Consider the following 22137-nt stretch of genomic DNA (forward strand, 5'->3'; position numbering starts at 1 on the left):
GCAGAAGATGAATGTGCAAGTAGAGATACTGGGGTGCAAAGGAGCAAGATAAATAAATAAATATAGTATGGGGATGAGGTAGTTGGATGGGCTAGCAATTTAGAAAATCAATTAAAGCCGTTCCTTCAGATCCGCCGAATCAAAACAAGCCCGCCTCTCGTGATCCTCACAACCTTCACTTTGCCCAGTACTCTCTCCACCAGTTTGGATAACTCAAATGGTTTCTTCAAATTTGGTACTCTGCTCAACCACCGGATTAAACACTCCCCCCCCCCCCCTTTTTTTGTCATTACATATCTTTTTATTTTATTTTATTAACAACAAATCAATACATAAAGCACATGAGGAAACACAAGCATACATAGATTACAAACAATGGACAATCGAGCTAGGGGGTACAATATCACATTACAATTACACAAGGACCTTAAGGGACATGCATATACTTACAATTCTAACAGCTTTTTTGTTAGTAGAGCATTTAACCGTCTTAAAATACAGTTCCATTTCTTTTTTTAGGGTACGAAAATTAGGTTTTCTGTTTGTAAATTTACATTTGTGTATATGAAATTTGGCCAAAAGAATAATGAAATTAATTACATAAAAATGTTTCAGTTTATTTCACCGGATTAAACACCAACAAACCGTACTCCTACTATTCTCGTCACTGTGCCCCACTGGGAAGTTATGCTACGGATAGCAAATGGCATATTGCTGTTTCTTGCAGGCAGTTCATATGCCCACCAGATCAGTGCTTTTACGATGACTTGGCACTGTTTATGACGTTTGACGTATGAATCTTTCAAGATGGCGATGCACCTGCTTCATCGGTGGTAATTATTTTAATTTCTAAACGGTGTACATAAACGATAAAACAAAGCGTCGTTTCCAGTTGACAATAACTTTAATATCGGAGGACAACGTTGTCTTTATTACCTTTCAAACATGTCGACAGAGGAACTGTCAACCTCGGACAGCGAAGCTGCCTTTGCTGGGGCTGGCGAGCGATGGGCGCCCGTCGGCGCTGTAGCCAGTCCGGAGGATGAGAGCGGGAAGGGAAACGCGGTCGAGCCGATGAGGAAAGGCTCAGCTGCATCTGGTGAGACGGAGATGGTCGCAATATTGAGGAAACTGGAGGACGAACAGGGCCTGCTGAATTCCTCGCTCCTCGCGTTGACATCTCATTTTGCACAAGTGCAGTTCCGCTTGAAGCAGATAGTTCACGCTCCAACTGATGAGAAGGAGAGGATGCTGGTAGAACTCGAGGAGTTTGCCTTCAAAGGCTGTCCTCACGTTGTGGGATGCAGGCCACAGGACTCTCAACAGCTTGAAAACGCGGTAAAGTAGTCCATCTAGCCCACGGTTGGTCAGACTTGGTAGATCTAAGAATGTAAACAATGGTTCTTCTTCAGTAAGTGGGAAAATGATGTCAACACAAACACTCAATTGCTTGAGGTTGTGTGATTATGCAAGCTATAAGCTATCCATTATGTGTAGAAAAATAGGTTATGTTAGTCCCCCACAAAACAGACCACAGGCAGACACCAATTTAGGCCTACACCAACGTCCGTACACAGTGTTCCACCAGTAATACCTGATGAGGGGATGGGGGTGAGTGTGGTGGTCACATTAGTTGCTGCCCTTACTTATGTAGACTGGTCATCATTCAGTGTCGGTAAGATAGCTGTGATGATGACCAATGGACACATATAGACTCAGACACACTCTGGGATGCAACACTCAGAAACATGTGCACACACACACACACATACAGGCAGTAGCAGCCACCGTCTTGTCAAACATCTCACAGGAAATTAAATTATCCGGGCGGCTACCTGGCTTTTGATTAAGGCTTTGGTTTGCATCAAAATATCAAGGCTGTGCTCTCTGTTCTGTTCCCTGAGATCTGTTATCTCCAGAGGAAGATAGAAAATGGTAGTATCTCATCAGCACAATAAGTGACTCACAGGCTCAGTTAACATGCTTCCAGAAGATCATTATCACTATTATTACAGATATCAGACCTGACCTCTGTAATAATTGCTTCTGTATGCACAACTAAACCAAACTCCATTGTTTACTCCATGCAACTCTCCATTTACCTTCGAGATGATGTAATACTGTCTTTGATTAAAGGTTTACTTTTTCTGTTTTCCTCTGTGTCTACATGCTTTACTTGTAGGAGGACCTGGTGAGTATGGCTACAGCTCTCTGTTCCTCTCCAGCATCTGTTTAGTCTGTCTTTAGTAAACATGCATGATGAATAAGGGCTGTGTATAGACCCTCCCCATCACTCCCTGTCCCCTTTGTACACCCCAGTCCTCCACTGACAGTGTATTCTCTGTTCTCTCTTCTCCACACAGAGTGCGAGGGAGAAGAGGGAGCGTCTGGAGGTCCAGAGGGAGAAGCAGAAGGAGCTCATCGTCCAGCTGAAGACCCAGTTGGATGACCTGGAGCGCTATGCCTACCAGGAGGGCAGCTACGACTCCCTGCCCCAGTCTGTGGTCATGGAGAGACAGAAGGTAGGGCTCCGTTCATGTACCAGAAGTCTCCCAAAAATCTATTCTATACAATGTTGTTTACTCCCAATGTGTAATGTCCTGGTAATACCCATGACGGTTCCACTCTTCCACTGCCAGGTAATCATTGACGAGTTGATCAAGAAGCTGGATGTGAACTTCAACGAGGACATAGGGAACCTGACGCCTGAGGAGCTAAGACAGAGAGTGGACGCTGCCATCGCTCAAATAGTCAACCCAGCCAGGGTCAAGGAGCAGCTGGTGGACCAGCTCAAGACCCAGATCAGGGACCTAGAGATGTTCATCAACTTCATCCAGGGTAGGTGGCAGTGGGCCTGGGATGCCATTTTGGCTGTGGTTAGGTTTCTTGGAAGCTCACTAATACACACTTTGTTACCGAAATATTCCACCAATATTCTGACTTACAGTCCCTTGCGAAAGTATTCGGCCCCCTTGAACTTTGCGACCTTTTGCCACATTTCAGGCTTCAAACATAAAGATATAAAACTGTATTTTTTTGTGAAGAATCAACAACAAGTGGGACACAATCATGAAGTGGAACGACATTTATTGGATATTTCAAACTTTTTTAACAAATCAAAAACTGAAAAATTGGGCGTGCAAAATTATTCAGCCCCCTTAAGTTAATACTTTGTAGCGCCACCTTTTGCTGCGATTACAGCTGTAAGTCGCTTGGGGTATGTCTCTATCAGTTTTGCACATCGAGAGACTGAATTTTTTTCCCATTCCTCCTTGCAAAACAGCTCGAGCTCAGTGAGGTTGGATGGAGAGCATTTGTGAACAGCAGTTTTCAGTTCTTTCCACAGATTCTCGATTGGATTCAGGTCTGGACTTTGACTTGGCCATTCTAGCACCTGGATATGTTTATTTTTTAACCATTCCATTGTAGATTTTGCTTTATGTTTTGGATCATTGTCTTGTTGGAAGACAAATCTCCGTCCCAGTCTCAGGTCTTTTGCAGACTCCATCAGGTTTTCTTCCAGAATGGTCCTGTATTTGGCTCCATCCATCTTCCCATCAATTTTAACCATCTTCCCTGTCCCTGCTGAAGAAAAGCAGGCCCAAACCATGATGCTGCCACCACCATGTTTGACAGTGGGGATGGTGTGTTCAGGGTGATGAGCTGTGTTGCTTTTACACCAAACATAACGTTTTGCATTGTTGCCAAAAAGTTCAATTTTGGTTTCATCTGACCAGAGCACCTTCTTCCACATGTTTGGTGTGTCTCCCAGGTGGCTTGTGGCAAACTTTAAACAACACTTTTTATGGATATCTTTAAGAAATGGCTTTCTTCTTGCCACTCTTCCATTAAGGCCAGATTTGTGCAATATACAACTGATTGTTGTCCTATGGACAGAGTCTCCCACCTCAGCTGTAGATCTCTGCAGTTCATCCAGAGTGATCATGGGCCTCTTGGCTGCATCTCTGATCAGTCTTCTCCTGGTATGAGCTGAAAGTTTAGAGGGACGGCCAGGTCTTGGTAGATTTGCAGTGGTCTGATACTCCTTCAATTTCAATATAATATCCAATTTAATATATAATATCCAAATCCGGCTTTAAACTTCTTCACAACAGTATCTCGGACCTGCCTGGTGTGTTCCTTGTTCTTCATGATGCTCTCCGAGCTTTTGACGGACCTCTGAGACTATCACAGTGCCGGTGCATTTTTACGGAGACTTGATTACACACAGGTGGATTGTATTTATCATCATTAGTTATTTAGGTCAACATTGGATCATTCAGAGATCCTCACTGAACTTCTGGAGAGAGTTTGCTGCACTGAAAGTAAAGGGGCTGAATAATTTTGCACGCCCAATTTAAAAAAAAGTTTGAAATATCCAATAAATGTCGTTCCACTTCATGATTGTGTCCCACTTGTTGTTGATTCTTCACAAAAATACAGTTTTATATCTTTACGTTTGAAATGCCTGAAATGTGGCAAAAGGTCGCAAAGTTCAAGGGGGCTGAATACTTCCGCAAGGCACTGTACTATTGTATTTTCCCTTTACCCAACAGATGAGGTAGGGAACCCTCTTCTGTCTGGCGGTGAACCCAGCCAGCAGCCGAGGACAGCAGGGCCCAACACAAGAGCCCCTGGAGGGAGGAAGAAAAGTCAGTTATCAGCCAGCATTATTATCATAGGCTCTACAACATCACTCACAATACATCACTCACAATACATCATTAACGATTCTCTTCTCCTGCCCATAGTGGACCCAGAGCAGGCCCAGAAGATGAGGCAGACGGGCTTGCAGCTGATCCAGCGGGCCCTGGCTGTGCTGCAGATCTTTGCAGTGAGCCAGTTTGGCTGTGCGGCTGGCCATGTTCCCCAGAGCATGTGGTCGCAGGGGGAAGGGGGCCAGGACTACAGCCCTCTGATTCAGCGTCTGGAGGGGGCTGTAGACCGGGTTCGAGTGCAGGCCTCGTGCAGACAGCCCTCAGTAGATCATGTGGTCAGCTACAACAGCAGCTTGTCCTTGGGGTCCCGTGATGAGCTCACTGGCTCAGTGAGGAAGGAGCTGGCCATGGCTCTGAGAGACCTGCTAGCCCACGGTCTCTACTCCCCCTCCCAGGGCATGAGCCTGGTGCTGGCCCCCATCTCCTGCCTGCTGCCCTACAGACCTGGCCCAACAACCATCCACCCCTGGGAGCTCTTTGTCAAGTATTACCACTCCAAAAACGGCAAGGCCTTCGTGGAGTCGCCAGCCCGCCAGCTCTCGCAGTCCTTCAGCCTACCTGTTGCGGGCAATCCGGTCACTGTCACACCCAAGCAGTCTCTGCTCTGGGCCATTCACTCAGTGTTGCTGGAGCACGATCGCTACAAGCGAGGAGCAGACTCAGAGTTCAAGGCTCTGGTATGCATGGCTCTGAATGAGCAGAGGCTAGTGTCATGGCTTAACCTGCTTTGCAAGTCAGGGGCCTTGGTGCACCCGCACTACCAGCACTGGAGCTACATGGCCCAGACAGGCTTTGAGGGAGCCCTGCGCATCCTGGGACGAATCAGCCACCTCAAGTTTAACCTGCCGGTGGACCTGGCTGTGAGGCAGCTCAAGAACATCAAGGATGCCTTCTGAGAAGGGACTGTCAAGAGACACCCAAAAACCATGCTTTCAGCTCACATGGTTACCAGGCCTGATATAAGGGTAAAAAAATAATACAATCAACTGGCCCTTGAGGACTGGGAGGCATGGTTTGGGTCTCCCTCAAGTGCTGAAATTATAATTGGCATAAAAGATTTGTGCTAATGTTTCTTTATCTGTTTTACTTTAAATGTATCATTGGGACAAAACATTTTTGTTAGCATCCTGTCTAAAACATGGCATGAATTCCGTGCGAAGCTGTTCAACAAAAATCAAGTGTGCAATGTTGAGATGCATTATATAGCAAATCTGATTTTTATATAGCAAATCTGTAACTAACATTTCATTTATCCATGCCCCCCATAACCACACAAAGGGAGCAGCATATCAAGATCTTAATGACTTGTTACATTGCATTATATGGAGCTTGTTGCCTCCCCTTAGGAAACACTTCCTTTATGTGATGTTGTTTGACTTGTCCCTATGGAGATGAGATACAGTAGCTCAGACCTATGCAGATAATATCGTGAGGTTGGCCTTTTATTGTAATTCACTACTGTATAATGATTATCTATAGAATGGGTAATCATCAATGTGACCAAATGTATAGTCATTCCCTCCCCATACTCTGTAGTATGGGCAAAAACAGACCAGTATCCTGCACTGTCACTAAACTGTACATTTTGTGTTCTCTACAGAAGAGAATAATATGGGTTACTACAGTTCACATTCACAGAGCATTGCTCTCTGTCTGTGGTTACTCAAAGCTCCACTGTTGTGTTCACAGAAGACGCACACTATTCAATGCACTCAGGTCAAATGAACATGGCAACAGTGTATGCTCTCACCAATGAATGTACAAGAGAGGCAAAATTCTAAAGATGTCACAAGTGTTCTGATAATCAAAATGATCACTCATGCAGCATGTAGTGTCTCTCCGTTGAGAAATAAGCAGAACCTGCCTAACGTGTCTTAAAGGTGGATAACGTAGAGACCCTGTATTAACTGCTGCTTTACTGGTCCAAATGGAAGTGATTCAAAAAATTACAAAAATATATACGATTTCACTATTTAGCTTATGTAATTATATATTTAATCATCTAATATTTAAGATGATTGTGGGATGTGATCGTTTTCTCTGTTTCTATTCGTTTTTTGAATGGTGAATGAAAACCACTTGAAGTGAAATCTTCCTATTACATGTGAATCACATGGGGTGTATCCTGAAAAGCTGAATGTACAAACCATAGATACTGTTAATTTCCACATGAGTGAAAACTGTTATCATCCCTGGTATGGTTTTTCCAACCCTCATATTAAGGTGTTACCTACTTTGTTATTGGTTAAGTGCTGCTCCCAGACTTTATGTTCTGTTCTCTTATGGTATTGTATTGAGATCTATTTCTATTTTGTTGTATAGTAAATTTCAAATGCCTCAGCCGGACCACTACCAGACTATGCTTGGATCTGGTCTGTGCTTTACTGGTGTGCATCTCCATGTAGTGTATGGGAGGACAGGTTGTCCTACATCGAAAGGGATACTTTGGTTTGCATAGTTCTGATGTGTTAGTGTGAATATCAATACCCCCTTCATTTAGCCTGCATTGTTACTTTTCAAATGCACTGTGCTCATGTCAAAACTACTGTTAACACAAACATAGATGTACACATCACAATACTACTACTAAGGAATCTACATTTCTGTATGAAAAATGAGACTTAGTTACTGTCTCTGATTTGTTTTTGTTATTCTGTGCATACCCTACTGGTCAGATTGAGAAAAAGTTATACAGCTGTTTATTGTTTTTGTTCAATAACTATGAATGTGAGAAAATAAACTATTTCAAAACCTATTTCAGCCCATTCATTGCTTTCAACACACTTGTTGTCAATGCACATTAATAAGTCACATAAAATACAGGGGTAATAATGATGCCTGACACGTTTGTCTTTAGTTTAGTCAAGTTGCAGGCTTTCACTTTGCATAGCAGCATCAGATAACACTGGCAACTGTGCCAACAACTGAATACGACGCCTTGATTCCGACATCACAAAGAAACTCAATATAGGGCTGACTCTAGGTTCCCTTTTATAAGCTTGACATAAATGACTCCTGAGTGGCGCAGCGGTTTAAGGCACTGCATCTCAGTGCTAGAGGCATCACTGCAAAACCTGGTTCGATCCTGGGCTGTATCACAACCGGCTGTGATCAGGAATCCCACAATTGTCCCAGGGTCGTCCGGTTTAGGATAGGCCATCATTGTAAATAAGGATTTGTTCTTAACTGACTTGCATTTTTTTTTATGACGTTCCAAAATAAAGGAACTGTTCCAGGACCAGTTCTGAGCATAGAGGTGTTCCGCTCGGCGGAAATGACGCATCGTTGATTGGATGTCAAAGGTCACGAAAATTTTCTCAACTTCCTTTCCTGCTAGCAGTGGCCACAGAATAGCACCAGTGAGTGAAATTCTCAACGCAATAATCTTCAACCATCTTGATAAATCCTGACGTTTACATACTTCTTAGTTGTTTTTTTACCCTAAAGTATACGTTTAAGATCCGGGTTTGGTGATAATTTCCCTTAATTTTACATTGGAAAAATGTGTGATTATATATAGTGTCTGCTATCCATATAGCTAGCGTTTCATCATGGCAGCTTGCTTGATGAGGTTCATGTCGATTCAAATCCAACCACTTCGTTTATGTAATTTTATATAATCGGATAACCACAATGTGCTCGGTTAATGGCGTTCGGTTGCCTATTTGAATGTATACAACATATTGCCTAAATGGTAACGTTAAGCTAGCTAGGTAAATAAACAGTGATGGCTGTCTAGCTAGGCTGGACAATAGAACGAGTCAAATTGACCTAAGGCTGAAAAACAGCTGAAGAACGTTGGTTAACACCTACTTCAGTCAAGACATTATGTAATTTAATGTTTCATAAAATACTGTTTTTCGTTGCATGACTTGGCTACTTTACGTCGTTGTTGCTCCTGCAATCTCGTTCAGTCTTTGGTCATCTGACGTCCAAGCAGACGTAGTTTAGCTAATAGCATACCAATATTCTGTACCTATCAGTAGAATATTTTATCTAGAAGCAGTGAATATTGTCTAGTAATAATGCTTTTCTTTTGTAACTCCTCTTGTCACCCAGAGATGGGCAAATTCATGAAACCTGGGAAGGTGGTGATGGTCCTTGCTGGGCGCTACGCTGGTCGTAAAGCTGTTATCGTCAAGGTAATTTTGATCCTGGGTTATTGTTAAATGTGCATGTTTCACTCTGTTTCATTAGTTACTGTTTGCTTGGAAAATCCTCTTGCAATGTGGTCTATAAACACATAACTAAACAGCTAACTATATTGATTATCTTCCTACAGAACATTGATGATGGTACCTCAGACCGCCCTTATAGCCATGCACTGGTCTCGGGCATTGACCGCTACCCCCGCAAAGTGACCACAACCATGGGCAAGAAGAAGGTTGCCAAGAGGTCCAAGATCAAGGCTTTCGTAAAGGTGTACAACTACAATCACCTCATGCCCACCAGGTCAGTGCCAGGTGGACATGGGAATATAGGATGGGAGTAATGGTGGTTTAGGTGGCTGACATGTGAGACTAAAGTGTAGGTGACTAGCAGTATTGCATCCATGTAATATGTCCACATTTTCATGGAATTCTGGCAGTGACCAAACTGGCAGGGATCTATTAAGTGGGATGCAATATCAAGGAATGTATATATGGTGTACTGAGTGGACCCTATTCTATTGGATGTGGTGAACTACCCTTTCGCACTCCTAAGCCAAGTTGTACTGAGCTGGCCTGGTTATGCATCCATATCCACCATAGTTGCAGTTGCTGTGCTGGAAAGAGATATCTGAGCCAGCAAAGTACGGTTTGGGTCAGCATGCTAGTGAAGTCTATGGCTGTTCAACCCATTTAATCTCTGCGTGCATCAATTCCATTTTGTCTGTACTTAGTGAACTTGATAGGTGGCTTGATTTGATTTTCATGATTCTTGGAATGTTCAGAGTAGGTGAAGTTTTATCCACTTGTGTGTGTGTCGTTATAGGAAATTGCCTTAGCTGTCTTACTAAGTGTCTTGCTGTGTTTTTCCCTGTGCTCAGATACTCTGTGGACATTCCTCTGGACAAAACCGTCGTCAACAAGGACGTCTTCAGAGACCCTGCCCTGAAACGCAAAGCCAGGCGGGAGGCCAAGATTAAGTTTGAGGAGAGGTGAGTCTTTCCCACACCAGGAACCAGGACTTGTGAGAAATACACAGGTTCCTTGTCCTGGTAATATGTGACACATGATACAAGTAGCTTAACTACTATAGGATAATTAAATATCACGCTTTTTCATCTCCATTGATAACCTTTTCTAAAATGTTTTTTTCTATCCACAGATACAAGACAGGCAAGAACAAATGGTTCTTCCAGAAGCTTAGATTCTAGGCGTTCATTGGTTTCACTAATAAATGTATAAAAAAAACATTGACTGGTGTTTTCATTTGTGGTTTTATTGACAAGTGTAAGATGTTTGAGATTAAACTTACAAAAGCTGCTTGTTAATGACGATGTTCATGTCATGAATTCACTTATTGGCCCAACCAGACTTGTGTGAACATGGCATTGACAAGTAAAATAAGTGGAAATTTGTTGGAAGCGCAGTGAAGTACAATCTTGTCCTTAAACATTTTGCTAATTTCCATTTCAACACTCTCAAATTGGCACAGTGGTCACCAAGCTACTGAACGTGCATGTTTCCCAGCCACTAGCACACCTGAGAAATCTATTCAAGGTCATTTTATATCTCAGCAAAAAAATTAACATCCCTTTTTCAGGACCCTGTCTTTAAAACATAATTCAGAAAAATCAAAGTAACTTCACAGATCTTCATTGTAAAGGGGTTTAAACACTTACCTGTGCTTGTTCAATGAGCAATAAACAATGAATGAACATGCACCTGTGGAAGGATCATTAAGACACTAACAGCTTACAGACAGTAGGCAATTAAGGTCACAGTTATGACAATTTAAGACAGGCCTTTTTACTGACACTGGGAAAAACACCAAAAGAAAGATGCCCAGGGTCCCTGCTCAACTGTGAATGTGCCTTAGGCATGCTGCAAGGAGGACTGCAGATGTGACCAGGGCAATAAATTGCAATGTCTACTGTGGAGACGCCTAAGAGTGCTACAAGGAGACAGGATGGACAGCTGATCGTACTCGCAGTGGCAGACCACGTAACAACACCTGCACAGGATCTGAACATCACACATGCAGGACAGGTACAGGATGGCAACTGCTTGAGTTCCACCAGGAACGCACAATCCCTCCATCAGTGCATAGACTGTCTGCTATAGGCTGAGGCAGGTCCTCACCAGACATCACTGGCAACAACATTGCCTATGGGCACCAGAACTGGCAAAAAGTGCTCTTCACTGACGAGTTGCAGTTTTGTCTCACAGTTTATCGTCAAAGGAATGAGCATTACACCGAGGCCTGTATTCTGGAACGGGATCGAGGTGGAGGGTCCGTCATGGTCTGGGGCGGTGTGTCACAGCATCATCGGACTGAGGTTGTCATTGCAGGCAATCTCAACGCTGTGCGTTACAGGGAAGACATCCTCCTCCCTCATGTGGTACCCTTCCTGCAGGCTCATCCTGACATGACCCTCCAGCATGACAATGCCACCAGCCATACTGCTCGTTCTGTGCATGATTTCCTGCAAGACAGGAATGTCAGGGTTCTGCCATGGCCAGCGAAGAGCCCGGATCTCAATCCCATTGAGCACGTCTGGGACCTGTTGGATCAGAGGGTGAGGGCTAAGGCCACTCCCCCCCCAGAAATGTCCGGAAACTTGCAGGTGCCTTGGTGGAAGAGTGGGGTAACATCTCACAGCAAGAACTGGCAAATCTGGTGCAGTCCATGAGGAGGAGATGACCTGCAGCTGGTGGCCACACCAGATACTGACTGTTACTTTTGATTTTGACCCCCCCTTTGTTCAGGGACACATTATTCAGTTTCTGTTAGTCACATGTCTGTGGAACTTGTTCAGTTTATGTCTCAATTGTTGAATCTTGTTATGTTAATGTAAATATTTAACGTTAGGTTTGCTGAAAAAAAACGCAGCTGACAGTGAGAGGATGTTTCTTTTTTTGCTGAGTTTATATATACAGTTGAAATCGGAAGTTTACATATACTTAGGTTGGAATCATTAAAACTCGTTTTTCAACCACTCCACACATTTCTTGTTAACAAACTATAGTTTTGGCAAGTCGTTTAGGACATCTACTTGTGCATGACACAAGTAATTTTTCCAACACTTGTTTACAGTCAGATTATTTCATTATTTCAAATAATTCCCTGGATCACAATTCCAGTGGGTCAGAAGTTTACATACACTAAGTTGACTGTGCTTTTAAACAGCTTGGAAAATTCCAGAAAATTATGTCATGGCTTTAGAAGCTTCTGATAGGCTAATTGACATAATTTGAGTCAAATGGAGGTGTACCTGTGGATGTATTTCAAGGCCTACCTTCAAACTCAGTGCCTCTTTTCTTGACATCATGGGAAAATCAAAAGAAATCAGTCAAGACCTCAGGAAAATCAATTGTAGACCTCCACAATTCTGGTTCGTCCTTGGGAGCAATTTCCTAATGCCTGAAGGTACCATGTTCATCTGTACAAACAATAGTACGCAAGCATAAACACCATGGGACCACGCAGCCTTCATACGGCTCAGGAAGGAGATGCGTTCTGTCTCCTAGAGATGAACGTACTTTGGTGCGAAAAGTGTAAATCAATCCCAGAACAACAGCAAAGGACCTTGTGAAGATGCTGGAGGAAACAGGTATAAAAGTATCTACAGTGCCTTGCGAAAGTATTCGGCCCCCTTGAACTTTGCGACCTTTTGCCACATTTCAGGCTTCAAACATAAAGATATAACACTGTATTTTTTTGTGAAGAATCAACAACAAGTGGGACACAATCATGAAGTGGAACGACATTTATTGGATATTTCAAACTTTTTTAACAAATCAAAAACTGAAAAATTGGGCGTGCAAAATTATTCAGCCCCCTTAAGTTAATACTTTGTAGTGCCACCTTTTGCTGCGATTACAGCTGTAAGTCGCTTGGGGTATGTCTCTATCAGTTTTGCACATCGAGAGACTGAATTTTTTTCCCATTCCTCCTAGCAAAACAGCTCGAGCTCAGTGAGGTTGGATGGAGAGCATTTGTGAACAGCAGTTTTCAGTTCTTTCCACAGATTCTCGATTGGATTCAGGTCTGGACTTTGACTTGGCCATTCTAACACCTGGATATGTTTATTTTTGAACCATTCCATTGTAGCTTTTGCTTTATGTTTTGGATCATTGTCTTGTTGGAAGACAAATCTCTGTCCCAGTCTCAGGTCTTTTGCAGGCTCCATCCATCTTCCCATCAATTTTAACCATCTTCCCTGTCCCTGCTGAAGAAAAGCAGGCCCAAACCATGATGCTGCCACCACCATGTTTGACAGTGGGGATGGTGTGTTCAGGGTGATGAGCTGTGTTGCTTTTACGCCAAACATAACGTTTTGCATTGTGTTGCCAAAAAGTTCAATTTTGGTTTCATCTGACCAGAGCACCTTCTTCCACATGTTTGGTGTGTCTCCCAGGTGGCTTGTGGCAAACTTTAAACGACACTTTTTATGGATATCTTTAAGAAATGGCTTTCTTCTTGCCACTCTTCCATAAAGGCCAGATTTGTGCAATAGACTGATTGTTGTCCTATGGACAGAGTCCATAGTTTAGAGGGACGGCCAGGTCTTGGTAGATTTGCAGTGGTCTGATACTCCTTCCATTTCAATATAATATCCAATTTAATATATAATATCCAAATGTTTGAAGCCTGAAATGTGGCAAAAGGTCGCAAAGTTCAAGGGGGCTGAATACTTTCGCAAGGCACTGTATTCAACCTCCTGCATGCAAAGACATGTACTACAGTAAAGAGATGTAATGCTCAGCGCTACGATAAATACTTGATTCACAATCAGGATCTGTCTGGCCCAACTTTTTAAACAATAGCCTGAAATGTGGCAAAAGGTTGCAAAGTTCAAGGGGGCCGAATACTTTCGCAAGGCACTGTATTCAACCTCCTGCCTGCAAAGACATGTACTACAGTAAAGAGATGTAATGCTCAGCGCTACGATAAATACTTGATTCACAATCAGGATCTGTCTGGCCCAACTTTTTAAACAATAGCCTGAAATGTGGCAAAAGGTTGCAAAGTTCAAGGGGGCCGAATACTTTCGCAAGGCACTGTATATCTACAGTAAAACAAGTCCTATATCGACATGTCCTGAAAGGCCGCTCAGCAAGGAAGAAGCCACTGCTCCAAAACCGCCATAAAAAAGCCAGACTACGGTTTGCAACTGCACATGCGGACAAAGATCGTAGTTTTTGGAGAAATGTCCTCTGGTCTGATGAAACAGAAATAGAACTGTTTGGCCATAATGACCATCATTATGTTTGGAGGAAAAAGGGGAGGCTTGCAAACCAAAGAACACCGTCCCAAACGTGAAGCATGGGGGTGGCAGCATCATGTTGTGGGGGTGCTTTGCTGCAGGAGGGACTGGTGCACTTCACACAATATATTGCATGGGGATGGAAAATTATCTGGATATAATGAAGCAACATCTCAAGACATCAGTCAGGAAGTTAAAGCTTGGTCGCAAATGGGTCTTCCAAATGGACAATAACCCCAAGCTTACTTCCAAAGTTGTGGCAAAATGGCTTAAGGGCAACAAAGTCTCAAGGTATTGGAGTGGCCATCACAAAGCCCTGACCTCAACCCCATAGACAATTTGTGGGCAGAACTGAAAAAGTGTGTGTGAGCAAGGAGGCTTACAAACCTGACTCAGTTACACCAGCTCTGTCAGGAGGAATGGGCCAAAATTCACCCAACTTATTGTGGGAAGCTTGTGGAAGGATACCCGGAACGTTTGACCCAAGTTAAACAATTTAAAGGCAATGCTACCAAATACTAATTGAGTATATGTTAACTTCTGACCCACAGGGAATGTGATGAAAGAAATAAAAGCTGAAATAAATCATTCTCTCTACTATTATTCTGACTTTTCACATTCTTAAAATAAAGTGGTGTTCCTAACTGACCTAAAACAGGGACTTTTTTACTAGGATTAAACGTCAGGAACTGTGAAAAAACGGAATTTAAATGTATTTGGCTAAGGTGTGTGTCGACTTCCGACTTCAACTGCATGTATACTCAGTAAAAGCTGGTGTATCGAGTGCTGTGCTGGCTACCTCTTGTCGAAATCTGCCGTCTCGTTTTGAAGAAACTGAAACTGAAAGAAAAAGACGTACCACTTCACAACAGCTAACTACAGTAAGTGGTTGACTCCGCTTTGTCTTCTATAAAGTCGTAACTAAATGAATGTTTTAATTTAAAATAGATTGGATATGTGTTAAGAGTCATACTTTTTTGTTAAAGACAGTCAATGGTACTTGGACGCGTTGATAGTCGGACCGACTCAAAAAGGAATGTGTAGCTAGCTATATGAATACCGAAAGCTTTCAACTAGATCGTTTCAAACTACTTATCATTTTATAAAGTGTAACCTACACTAGTCAGTGGAGACGTTGGCTGCGTTTAGACAGCAAGTCCAACTCTGATATTTTTTCCAGTAGTTGGTCTTTTGATCTGTCACAGCTCTTTTTCATTATAAATTGGGCCTACTTCACATTTTCCACGACATTTTATACTCTTTACAGATTAGCGTCAATTTCTCCGACAGTCATGTGTGATGAGGTAAGGGGGAACCCAATCTTCAGTGAGTCTTATCATTTTTGTAAACAGGCCTGACCTAATGGAATCGAATTGTTTTTCAGGATTTCTCCTTAATTACAGACAGCCAGGGATCACAAAACACCTTGGATGGAATCCTAAATGCTATCAGCAAATGCAAGGTATATTTGACCAAAGAAAGGATATTAATTGGGAAAGCTCAAGCGCTAAGTCTAGGACCAAAAGGCTCCTTAACAGCTTCTACCCCCAAGCCAGAATAGAATGAAATGGCCACCAGGACTATTTACATTTGTTTTTAACACTGCTGCTACTCGCTGTTTATCTATGCATAGTCACTTTACCCCTACCTACATGTACACATTTCCTCGACTAACCTGTACACCTGCACATTGACCCGGTACCCCCTGTATATAGCCTCGTTATTGTTATTTTATTGTTACTTTTTATAATTGGTAAATATTTTCTTAACTCTTTCTCATTGTTGGTTAAGTAAGCATTTCACCGTAAGGTCTACTACACCTGTTGTCACATGCGCCAAATACAAAGTTTCATTTGAATTGTAGAATAAATAAATAAAAAAAAATATATACAGTGCCTTGCATAAGTATTCATCCCCCTTGGTGTTTTTCCTATTTTGTTGCAATACAACCAGTAATTTAAATTGATTTTTTTAATTTGGATTTCATGTAGTGGATATACACAGAATAGTCTAAATTGGTGAAGTGAAATGAAAAAAATTGTTGTTTAAAAAAAAAATACAAACGGAAAAGTGGTGTGTGCATATGTATTCACCCCCATTGCTACGAAGCCCCTAAATCATATCTGGTGCAACCAATTACCTTCAGAAGTCATATAATTAGTTAAATAAAGTCCACCTGTGTGCAGTCTGTGTCACATGATCTGCCACATGATATCAGGATATATACACCTCTTCTGGAAGGCCCCAGAGTCTGCTACACCACTAAGCGAGTGGCACCACCAAGCAAGTGGCACCATGAAGTCCAAGGAGCTCTCCAAACAGTTCAGGGACAAAATTGTGGAGAAATACAGATCAGGGTTGGGTTATAAAAAAAGATCTTTGAAACTTTGAACATCCCACGGAGCACCATTTAAATCCATTATTAAAAAATGGAAAGAATATGGCACCACAACAAACCTGCCAAGAGAGGGCCGCCCACCAAAACAGACCAGGCAAGGAGGGCATTAATCAGAGAGGCAACAAAGAGACCAAAGAGCTGCAAAGCTCAACAGCGGAGTGTGGAGTATTTGTCCATAGGACCACTTTAAGACGTAGAGTCAACAGAGCTGGGCTTTACGAAAGACTGGCAAGAAAAAAGCCATTGCTTAAAGATTTTTTTAAAATCCAAAAGCAATGTGGGAGACTCCCCAAACATATGGAAGAAGGTACTCTGGTCAGAGGAGACTAAAATTGAGCTTTTTGGCCATCAACGAAAATGCTATGTCTGGCGCAAACCCAACACCTCTCATCACCCCAAGAACATGGTGGTGGCAGCATCATGCTGTGGGGATGTTTTTCATCGGCAGGGGCTGGGATACTGGTCATAATTGAAGGAATGATGGATGGCGCTAAATACAGGGAGATTCCTGTTTCAGTCTTCTAGAGATTTAAGACTTGGATGGAGGTTCATCCTTCCAGCTGGACAACGACACTAAGCATACTGCTAAAGCAACGCTTGAGTGGTTTAAGGGGAAATGTCTTGGAATGACCTAGTCAAAGCCCAGACCTTAATCCAACTGTGGTATGATTTAAAAATCTCTGTACACCAGTGGAACCCATCCAACTTGAAGGAGCTGGAGCAATTTTGCCTTGAAGAATGGGCAAAAATTCCAGTGGCTAAATGTACCAAGCTTATGGAGACATACCCCAAGAGACTTGCAGCTATAATTCCTGCAAAAGGTGGCTCTACAAAGTATTGACTTTGGGCGGGGTGAATAGTTATGCACGCTCAAGTTTTAACATTTTTTAGTCTTATTTCTTGTTTTTTTCACAATTTTTTTGTATTTTGCATCTTCAAAGTGGTAGTCATGTTGTGTAAATCAAATGATACAAACCCCCCAAAAATCTATTTTAATTCCAGGTTGTAAGGCAACAAAATAGGAAAAATGCCAAGGGGGTGAATACTTTAGCAAGCCACTGTGTGTGTGTAAGAATTCCCTGTCTTAGGTCGGTTAGGATCACCACTTTATTTTAAGAATGTGAAATGTCAGAATAATAGTAGTGATTTATTTCAGCTTTTATTTCTTTCATCACATTCCCTGTGGGTCAGAAGTTAACATACACTCAATTAGTATTTGGTAGTATTGCCTTTCAATTGTTTAACTTGAGTGAAACGTTTTGGGTAGCCTTCCCCAAGCTTCCCACAATAAGTTGGGTGCATTTTGGCCCATTCCTCCTGACAGCGCTGGTGTAACTGAGTCAGGTTTGTAAGCCTCCTTGCTCACACGCTTTTTCAGTTCTGCCCACAAATTTTCTATAGGATTGAGGTCAGGGCTTTGTGATGGCCACTCCAATACCTTGACTTTGTTGTCCTTAAGCCATTTTGCCACAACTTTGGAACTTGCTTGGAGTCCTTGTCCATTTGGAAGACCCATTTGCGACCAAGCTTTAACTTCCTGACTGTCTTGAGATGTTGCTTCAATATATCCAGATCATTTTTCATCCTCATGAGACATCTATTTTGTGATGTGCACCAGTCCCTCCTGCAGCAAAGCACCCCCGTGCTTCACGGTTGGGATGGTGTTCTTCAGCTTGCAAGCCTCCCACTTTTTCCTCCAATCATAACGATGGTAATTATGGCCAACCAGTTCTATTTTTGTTTCCTCAGACCAGAGGACATTTCTCCAAAAAGTATGATCTTTGTCCCCATGTGCAGTTGCAAACCGTAGTCTGGCTTTTTTATGGCGGTTTTGGAGCAGTGGCTTCTTCCTTGCTGAGTGGCCTTTCAGGATATGTCGATATAGGACTCGTTTTACTGTGGAAATACTGTAGATACTTTTGTACCTGTTTCCTCCAGCATCTTCACAAGGTCCTTTGCTGTTGTTCTGGGATTGATTTGCACTTTTCGCACCTAAGTATGTTCATCTCTAGGAGACAGAATGCATCTCCTTCCTGAGCGGTATGACGGCCATGGTGTTTATACTTGCGTACTATTGTTTGTACAGATGAATGTGGTACCTTCAGGCATTTTGGAAATTGCTCCCAAGGATGAACCAGGCTTGTGGAGGTCTACCATTCTTTTCTGAGGTCTTGGCTGATTTTTTTTGATTTTCCCATGATGTCAAGCAAAGAGGCACTGACTTTTAAGGTAGGCCTTGAAATACATCAACAGGTACACCTCCAATTGACTCAAATTATGTCAATTAGCCTATCAGAAGCTTCTAAAGCGCTGACATCATTTTCTGGAATTTTCCAAGCTGTTTAAAAGTACAGTAAACTTAGTGTACGTAAACTTCTGACCCACTGGAATTGTGATACAGTGAGTTATAATTGAAATAATCTGTCTGTAAACAGTTGTTAGAAAAATTGTCATTCACAAGGTAGATATCCTAACCGACTTTCCAAAACTATAGTTTGTTAACTATAAATTTGTAGTGGTTGAAAAATGAGTTTTAATGATTCCAACCTAAGTGTATGTAAACTTCTGACTTCAACTGTGTGTATATGTATGTGTATGTATGTATGTATGTGTGTGTATGTATATGAGGCTTTGTCAACTGCGTAATAATTAATGCATGTTTAATCCCGTTGGTGAGTGTAGCCTATGGCTCAAGGGCCTCATAGAATCTGTGTTCTCAGGTTCAACACAATCAGTTGCTGAAGGAGCAGCAGGACCTGTCCAGAGCCAGGGATGACCAGGAGGACCTTGCTAATCAGTTCAGACAACGCATAGTCAAACTGAGGATATCTCTGGAAGAGGATGACAACAACCAAGCCAGGGATGTAGATTCTGAAAGGGTATGACAAACTCTCTCAAACCACTAAACCGAAGATCAACACTAGAATTAACTTTTTTCTTAGGATATCGCTATATTTGGCTTATCCTATACTTAGTGGCTTTTTGCAGGGTTGAGAGAGGTCTTGATAGAGGTTTTGTATTCTGCCTGAATGACTAATAGGAGTAATGTTTCCCTGCAGAAGAAGATAGCCGCCCTGCATGATGAGGAGAGCAGACTGAAGAGGGAGATCCAGAGAGCAGAGGAAGAACTGCAGCTTGAGGAGGAGAGCACCCACCACCTCAAGCAGCAGACTGATGTAGGGCCACACCCCAAAACTAAGGAGCTATATTATTAGTCTTGGTGTGGCTGTGTACTGTAGTAGGTGTATTGAGATTTAGTGTACTATTGAAGATGGTCTCTCTTGGTTTTAGGTGTCTACTGCTGCAGTGCCTGAAAAGAAGGTTGTGTTCACTGGAGAAACGGGTGATGGTGCAAACACACACAATTTTGATGTGAAGCCACATATAGTGTATCCAATGGAGGAGGGCACTGCACTGATCACTTTTGAGGATGAGGAAGGTAAGACCGAAACCTTTACTCTGTCTAGCACCTATTTTATTTCTGTGGTTATTATACCGCCTTTCCTCCACAGTGGCCCAGAAGATCCTGAGCCTGAGGGAGCACAAGGTGGATCTGGGTGGGGATTGTGCCATCACTCTGGAGGCCAAGCTCGTACAGCTGCTGGTGCCCTGTCAAGTAGAGGTACAACCACAGAGACCCATCTCCATTCACTAGTGTTTAGGTGTCAGGAAGATGATGTAATGAGTGCAATACAAGGGCCTGAACAACTGTGGCTCTGTTATGAAGAGTGTCATGTGCAGAATAACTTGGATTACATCCAGTTAGTTTATTTCATTTGTATGTATGTCATTGCATTCCTTTGTGTGAACCAGTGTCTGTGTGTGCACCTGTCTCTCTACCTCAGATGGACACCGAGGTATGTTCCCGCCGTATCCTGGTTTCCAACCTGCCCAAGAAGGTCGAGGAGGACCGCTTGCTCGACAAACTGGAGATCCACTTTGCCAAGAGCAAGAATGGAGGGGGGGAGGTGGAAGAGTCTGACATGCTGCATGATTCTGGCAACGTGGTCATCACTTTTACAGAAAACAATAGTACGCAAGTCAAGTTCCTGTTGGAAAATGTCGTTTTCTTCATAAAGGGAAAAAGCTCAGACTAATGAATTTTCATCATAATGTTATTTCTGTCCATTCCTTCTGACATTATATAATTAGACATTTACAACTTTTGATTAACTGAGCATACTGTGCATTGTTTACCACAGTTGCCAAAGGCCTGGCTGACAAGCAGTACCACGATGTGGAGTTTGAGAAAGGGAGGAAGAACAGTGTGAAGGTGACTCCATTTCTGAACGGAGAGATCACAAGTTTCCAGGTAAGCAGATTTCGTGTTCATGGCCATGAGTTTATCCCTTTAACTCCATGACAACCAGACTATAAAATAAGCAAGCTACACTATCAGCAGAAATACCTTTATGCCTAGTGAAATCATCAATTCAGAGAGTAATGTTATAAACCGTACACAGTTTCAGTCTGTGGTGCACCCATTCAAATTTGGTTAAAAGTTACAACTACAATGGGATTGTTATACAATTATAATTCCAGGGTTAAGCTAAAGTAATGTACATGTTTACGTGTTGGTTTCCACATTACCTCACCTGGAAAAACTCAAGGCCCTATACACTAGATAATAGGTGCTCAACTCATTGTTTGGGACTTACAGACAAGCTAGTCCAACCATTAGTGTCTAGAAGCTGTCTGCAGTAAGGCGATATCCTCCAATCTGATCCTTCTCGCCCCTCTACCAGACACGGCTGTCAGCATGTGGGCGTACTGTGCTGCTGACTGGCATCCCTGCCGTCATGGAGCAGGAGAACCTGCAGGACCTGCTGGAGATCCACTTCCAGAAGACCAGTAACGGTGGGGGAGAGGTGGACGCCTTCCTCTACAACCCCCTGGGGCAGCACACCCTGGCCCTGTTCGAGGAGGACTGTCCCACTGAAGACCAGAGCCAGTGAGAGGGCCAGGCACTGATAGCCCTCCCCCTAGTGAGCTCAACAGACACCTTTCTATTGCTGCTCATCAATCCCATCTCAGTACAGGATCAGTTAAATCCAGCCTGGGGATCTAATCCTGGCCTGCTATCAGCATAGAGGTATGATCTCAATTGCAATCTTGCAACCAAATGCTAATCTTAAATCAAAAGCTTTGGCACATTGCCAACCCCTGAGTTTACATCGTGTCTAATATTGTCTTTTCTGGGATACCTGTTTCAAAACATAATTTGGTAGAACCATCTATTTATATAGAATTTCTGATTATGTATGCAGATCATTTTGGGTGAAATGTTCTTAGTGAAGAAAAAATATTCAGAACAAAATTAAGTTGCCAAAGAAATTTAAATTATGCTTGACAAGACTAATTTAGATATCTTTAAGTTAACATTTAGAAGGAATGTGTATTCTAGTGTTCTATAATCGTGGTATTTTATTGTTTTCTGTCAGAATCAGTGATTGTAATAAAGTCTGTCCAATAAACGAAGTCAGACATTACGATGGTGTGTGTGGTTCATTCATTATTACTGAGAAGGGACTACACTGACAATGTGAGATTTAAGTTTTAATCGAGTAAAGTGCATGAGCATCAAAGCAGTACATTGTTTAGCAAAA

At 42.5% G+C, this 22137-nt stretch overlaps 3 protein-coding genes across 3 annotated transcripts; all 3 read left to right on the top strand.

Annotated features, from left to right (window-relative positions):
• Positions 1 to 772: 772 nt before the first annotated feature.
• LOC139421464 (RUN domain-containing protein 1-like) lies at positions 773 to 7473 on the top strand. Its single transcript, XM_071172397.1, has 5 exons — positions 773 to 1338; positions 2364 to 2522; positions 2640 to 2838; positions 4557 to 4652; positions 4752 to 7473. The coding sequence occupies exons 1-5, from the start codon at positions 946 to 948 to the stop codon at positions 5612 to 5614; spliced, it is 1710 nt and encodes a 569-aa protein (XP_071028498.1). The 5' UTR covers positions 773 to 945; the 3' UTR covers positions 5615 to 7473.
• A 537-nt stretch (positions 7474 to 8010) lies between these two features.
• LOC139422308 (large ribosomal subunit protein eL27) lies at positions 8011 to 10583 on the top strand. Its single transcript, XM_071173503.1, has 5 exons — positions 8011 to 8077; positions 8778 to 8860; positions 9001 to 9170; positions 9748 to 9858; positions 10029 to 10583. Exons 2-5 carry the CDS (start codon positions 8780 to 8782, stop codon positions 10075 to 10077), a joined length of 411 nt encoding a protein of 136 aa, XP_071029604.1. The 5' UTR covers positions 8011 to 8077; positions 8778 to 8779; the 3' UTR covers positions 10078 to 10583.
• Positions 10584 to 14888: 4305 nt separating this feature from the next.
• LOC139421465 (interferon-induced 35 kDa protein homolog) lies at positions 14889 to 22020 on the top strand. The gene is made up of 10 exons (XM_071172398.1): positions 14889 to 15014; positions 15401 to 15437; positions 15518 to 15595; positions 19252 to 19410; positions 19591 to 19707; positions 19823 to 19970; positions 20044 to 20153; positions 20377 to 20563; positions 20734 to 20843; positions 21277 to 22020. Exons 2-10 carry the CDS (start codon positions 15426 to 15428, stop codon positions 21484 to 21486), a joined length of 1131 nt encoding a protein of 376 aa, XP_071028499.1. The 5' UTR covers positions 14889 to 15014; positions 15401 to 15425; the 3' UTR covers positions 21487 to 22020.
• Positions 22021 to 22137: the final 117 nt, after the last annotated feature.

Source organism: Oncorhynchus clarkii, chromosome 12 (assembly GCF_045791955.1).
Source record: "Oncorhynchus clarkii lewisi isolate Uvic-CL-2024 chromosome 12, UVic_Ocla_1.0, whole genome shotgun sequence".
Taxonomy (NCBI): Eukaryota; Metazoa; Chordata; class Actinopteri; order Salmoniformes; family Salmonidae; genus Oncorhynchus; species Oncorhynchus clarkii.

Bases quoted from the DNA above. Each gene is read 5' to 3' on its own strand.
- LOC139421465 (XM_071172398.1), top strand. The intron at 15,596-19,251 runs GTATATTTGACC...CTGTGTTCTCAG, and splicing joins ATGCTATCAGCAAATGCAAG to GTTCAACACAATCAGTTGCT. The intron at 20,564-20,733 runs GTACGCAAGTCA...TGTTTACCACAG, and splicing joins CACTTTTACAGAAAACAATA to TTGCCAAAGGCCTGGCTGAC.
- LOC139421464 (XM_071172397.1), top strand. From the start codon at position 946: ATGTCGACAGAGGAACTGTCAACCTCGGACAGCGAAGCTGCCTTTGCT. The intron at 2,839-4,556 runs GTAGGTGGCAGT...TTTACCCAACAG, and splicing joins GTTCATCAACTTCATCCAGG to ATGAGGTAGGGAACCCTCTT. The intron at 4,653-4,751 runs GTCAGTTATCAG...TCCTGCCCATAG, and splicing joins CCCTGGAGGGAGGAAGAAAA to TGGACCCAGAGCAGGCCCAG.
- LOC139422308 (XM_071173503.1), top strand. From the start codon at position 8,780: ATGGGCAAATTCATGAAACCTGGGAAGGTGGTGATGGTCCTTGCTGGG. The intron at 8,861-9,000 runs GTAATTTTGATC...ATCTTCCTACAG, and splicing joins GTAAAGCTGTTATCGTCAAG to AACATTGATGATGGTACCTC. The intron at 9,171-9,747 runs GTCAGTGCCAGG...CCCTGTGCTCAG, and splicing joins AATCACCTCATGCCCACCAG to ATACTCTGTGGACATTCCTC.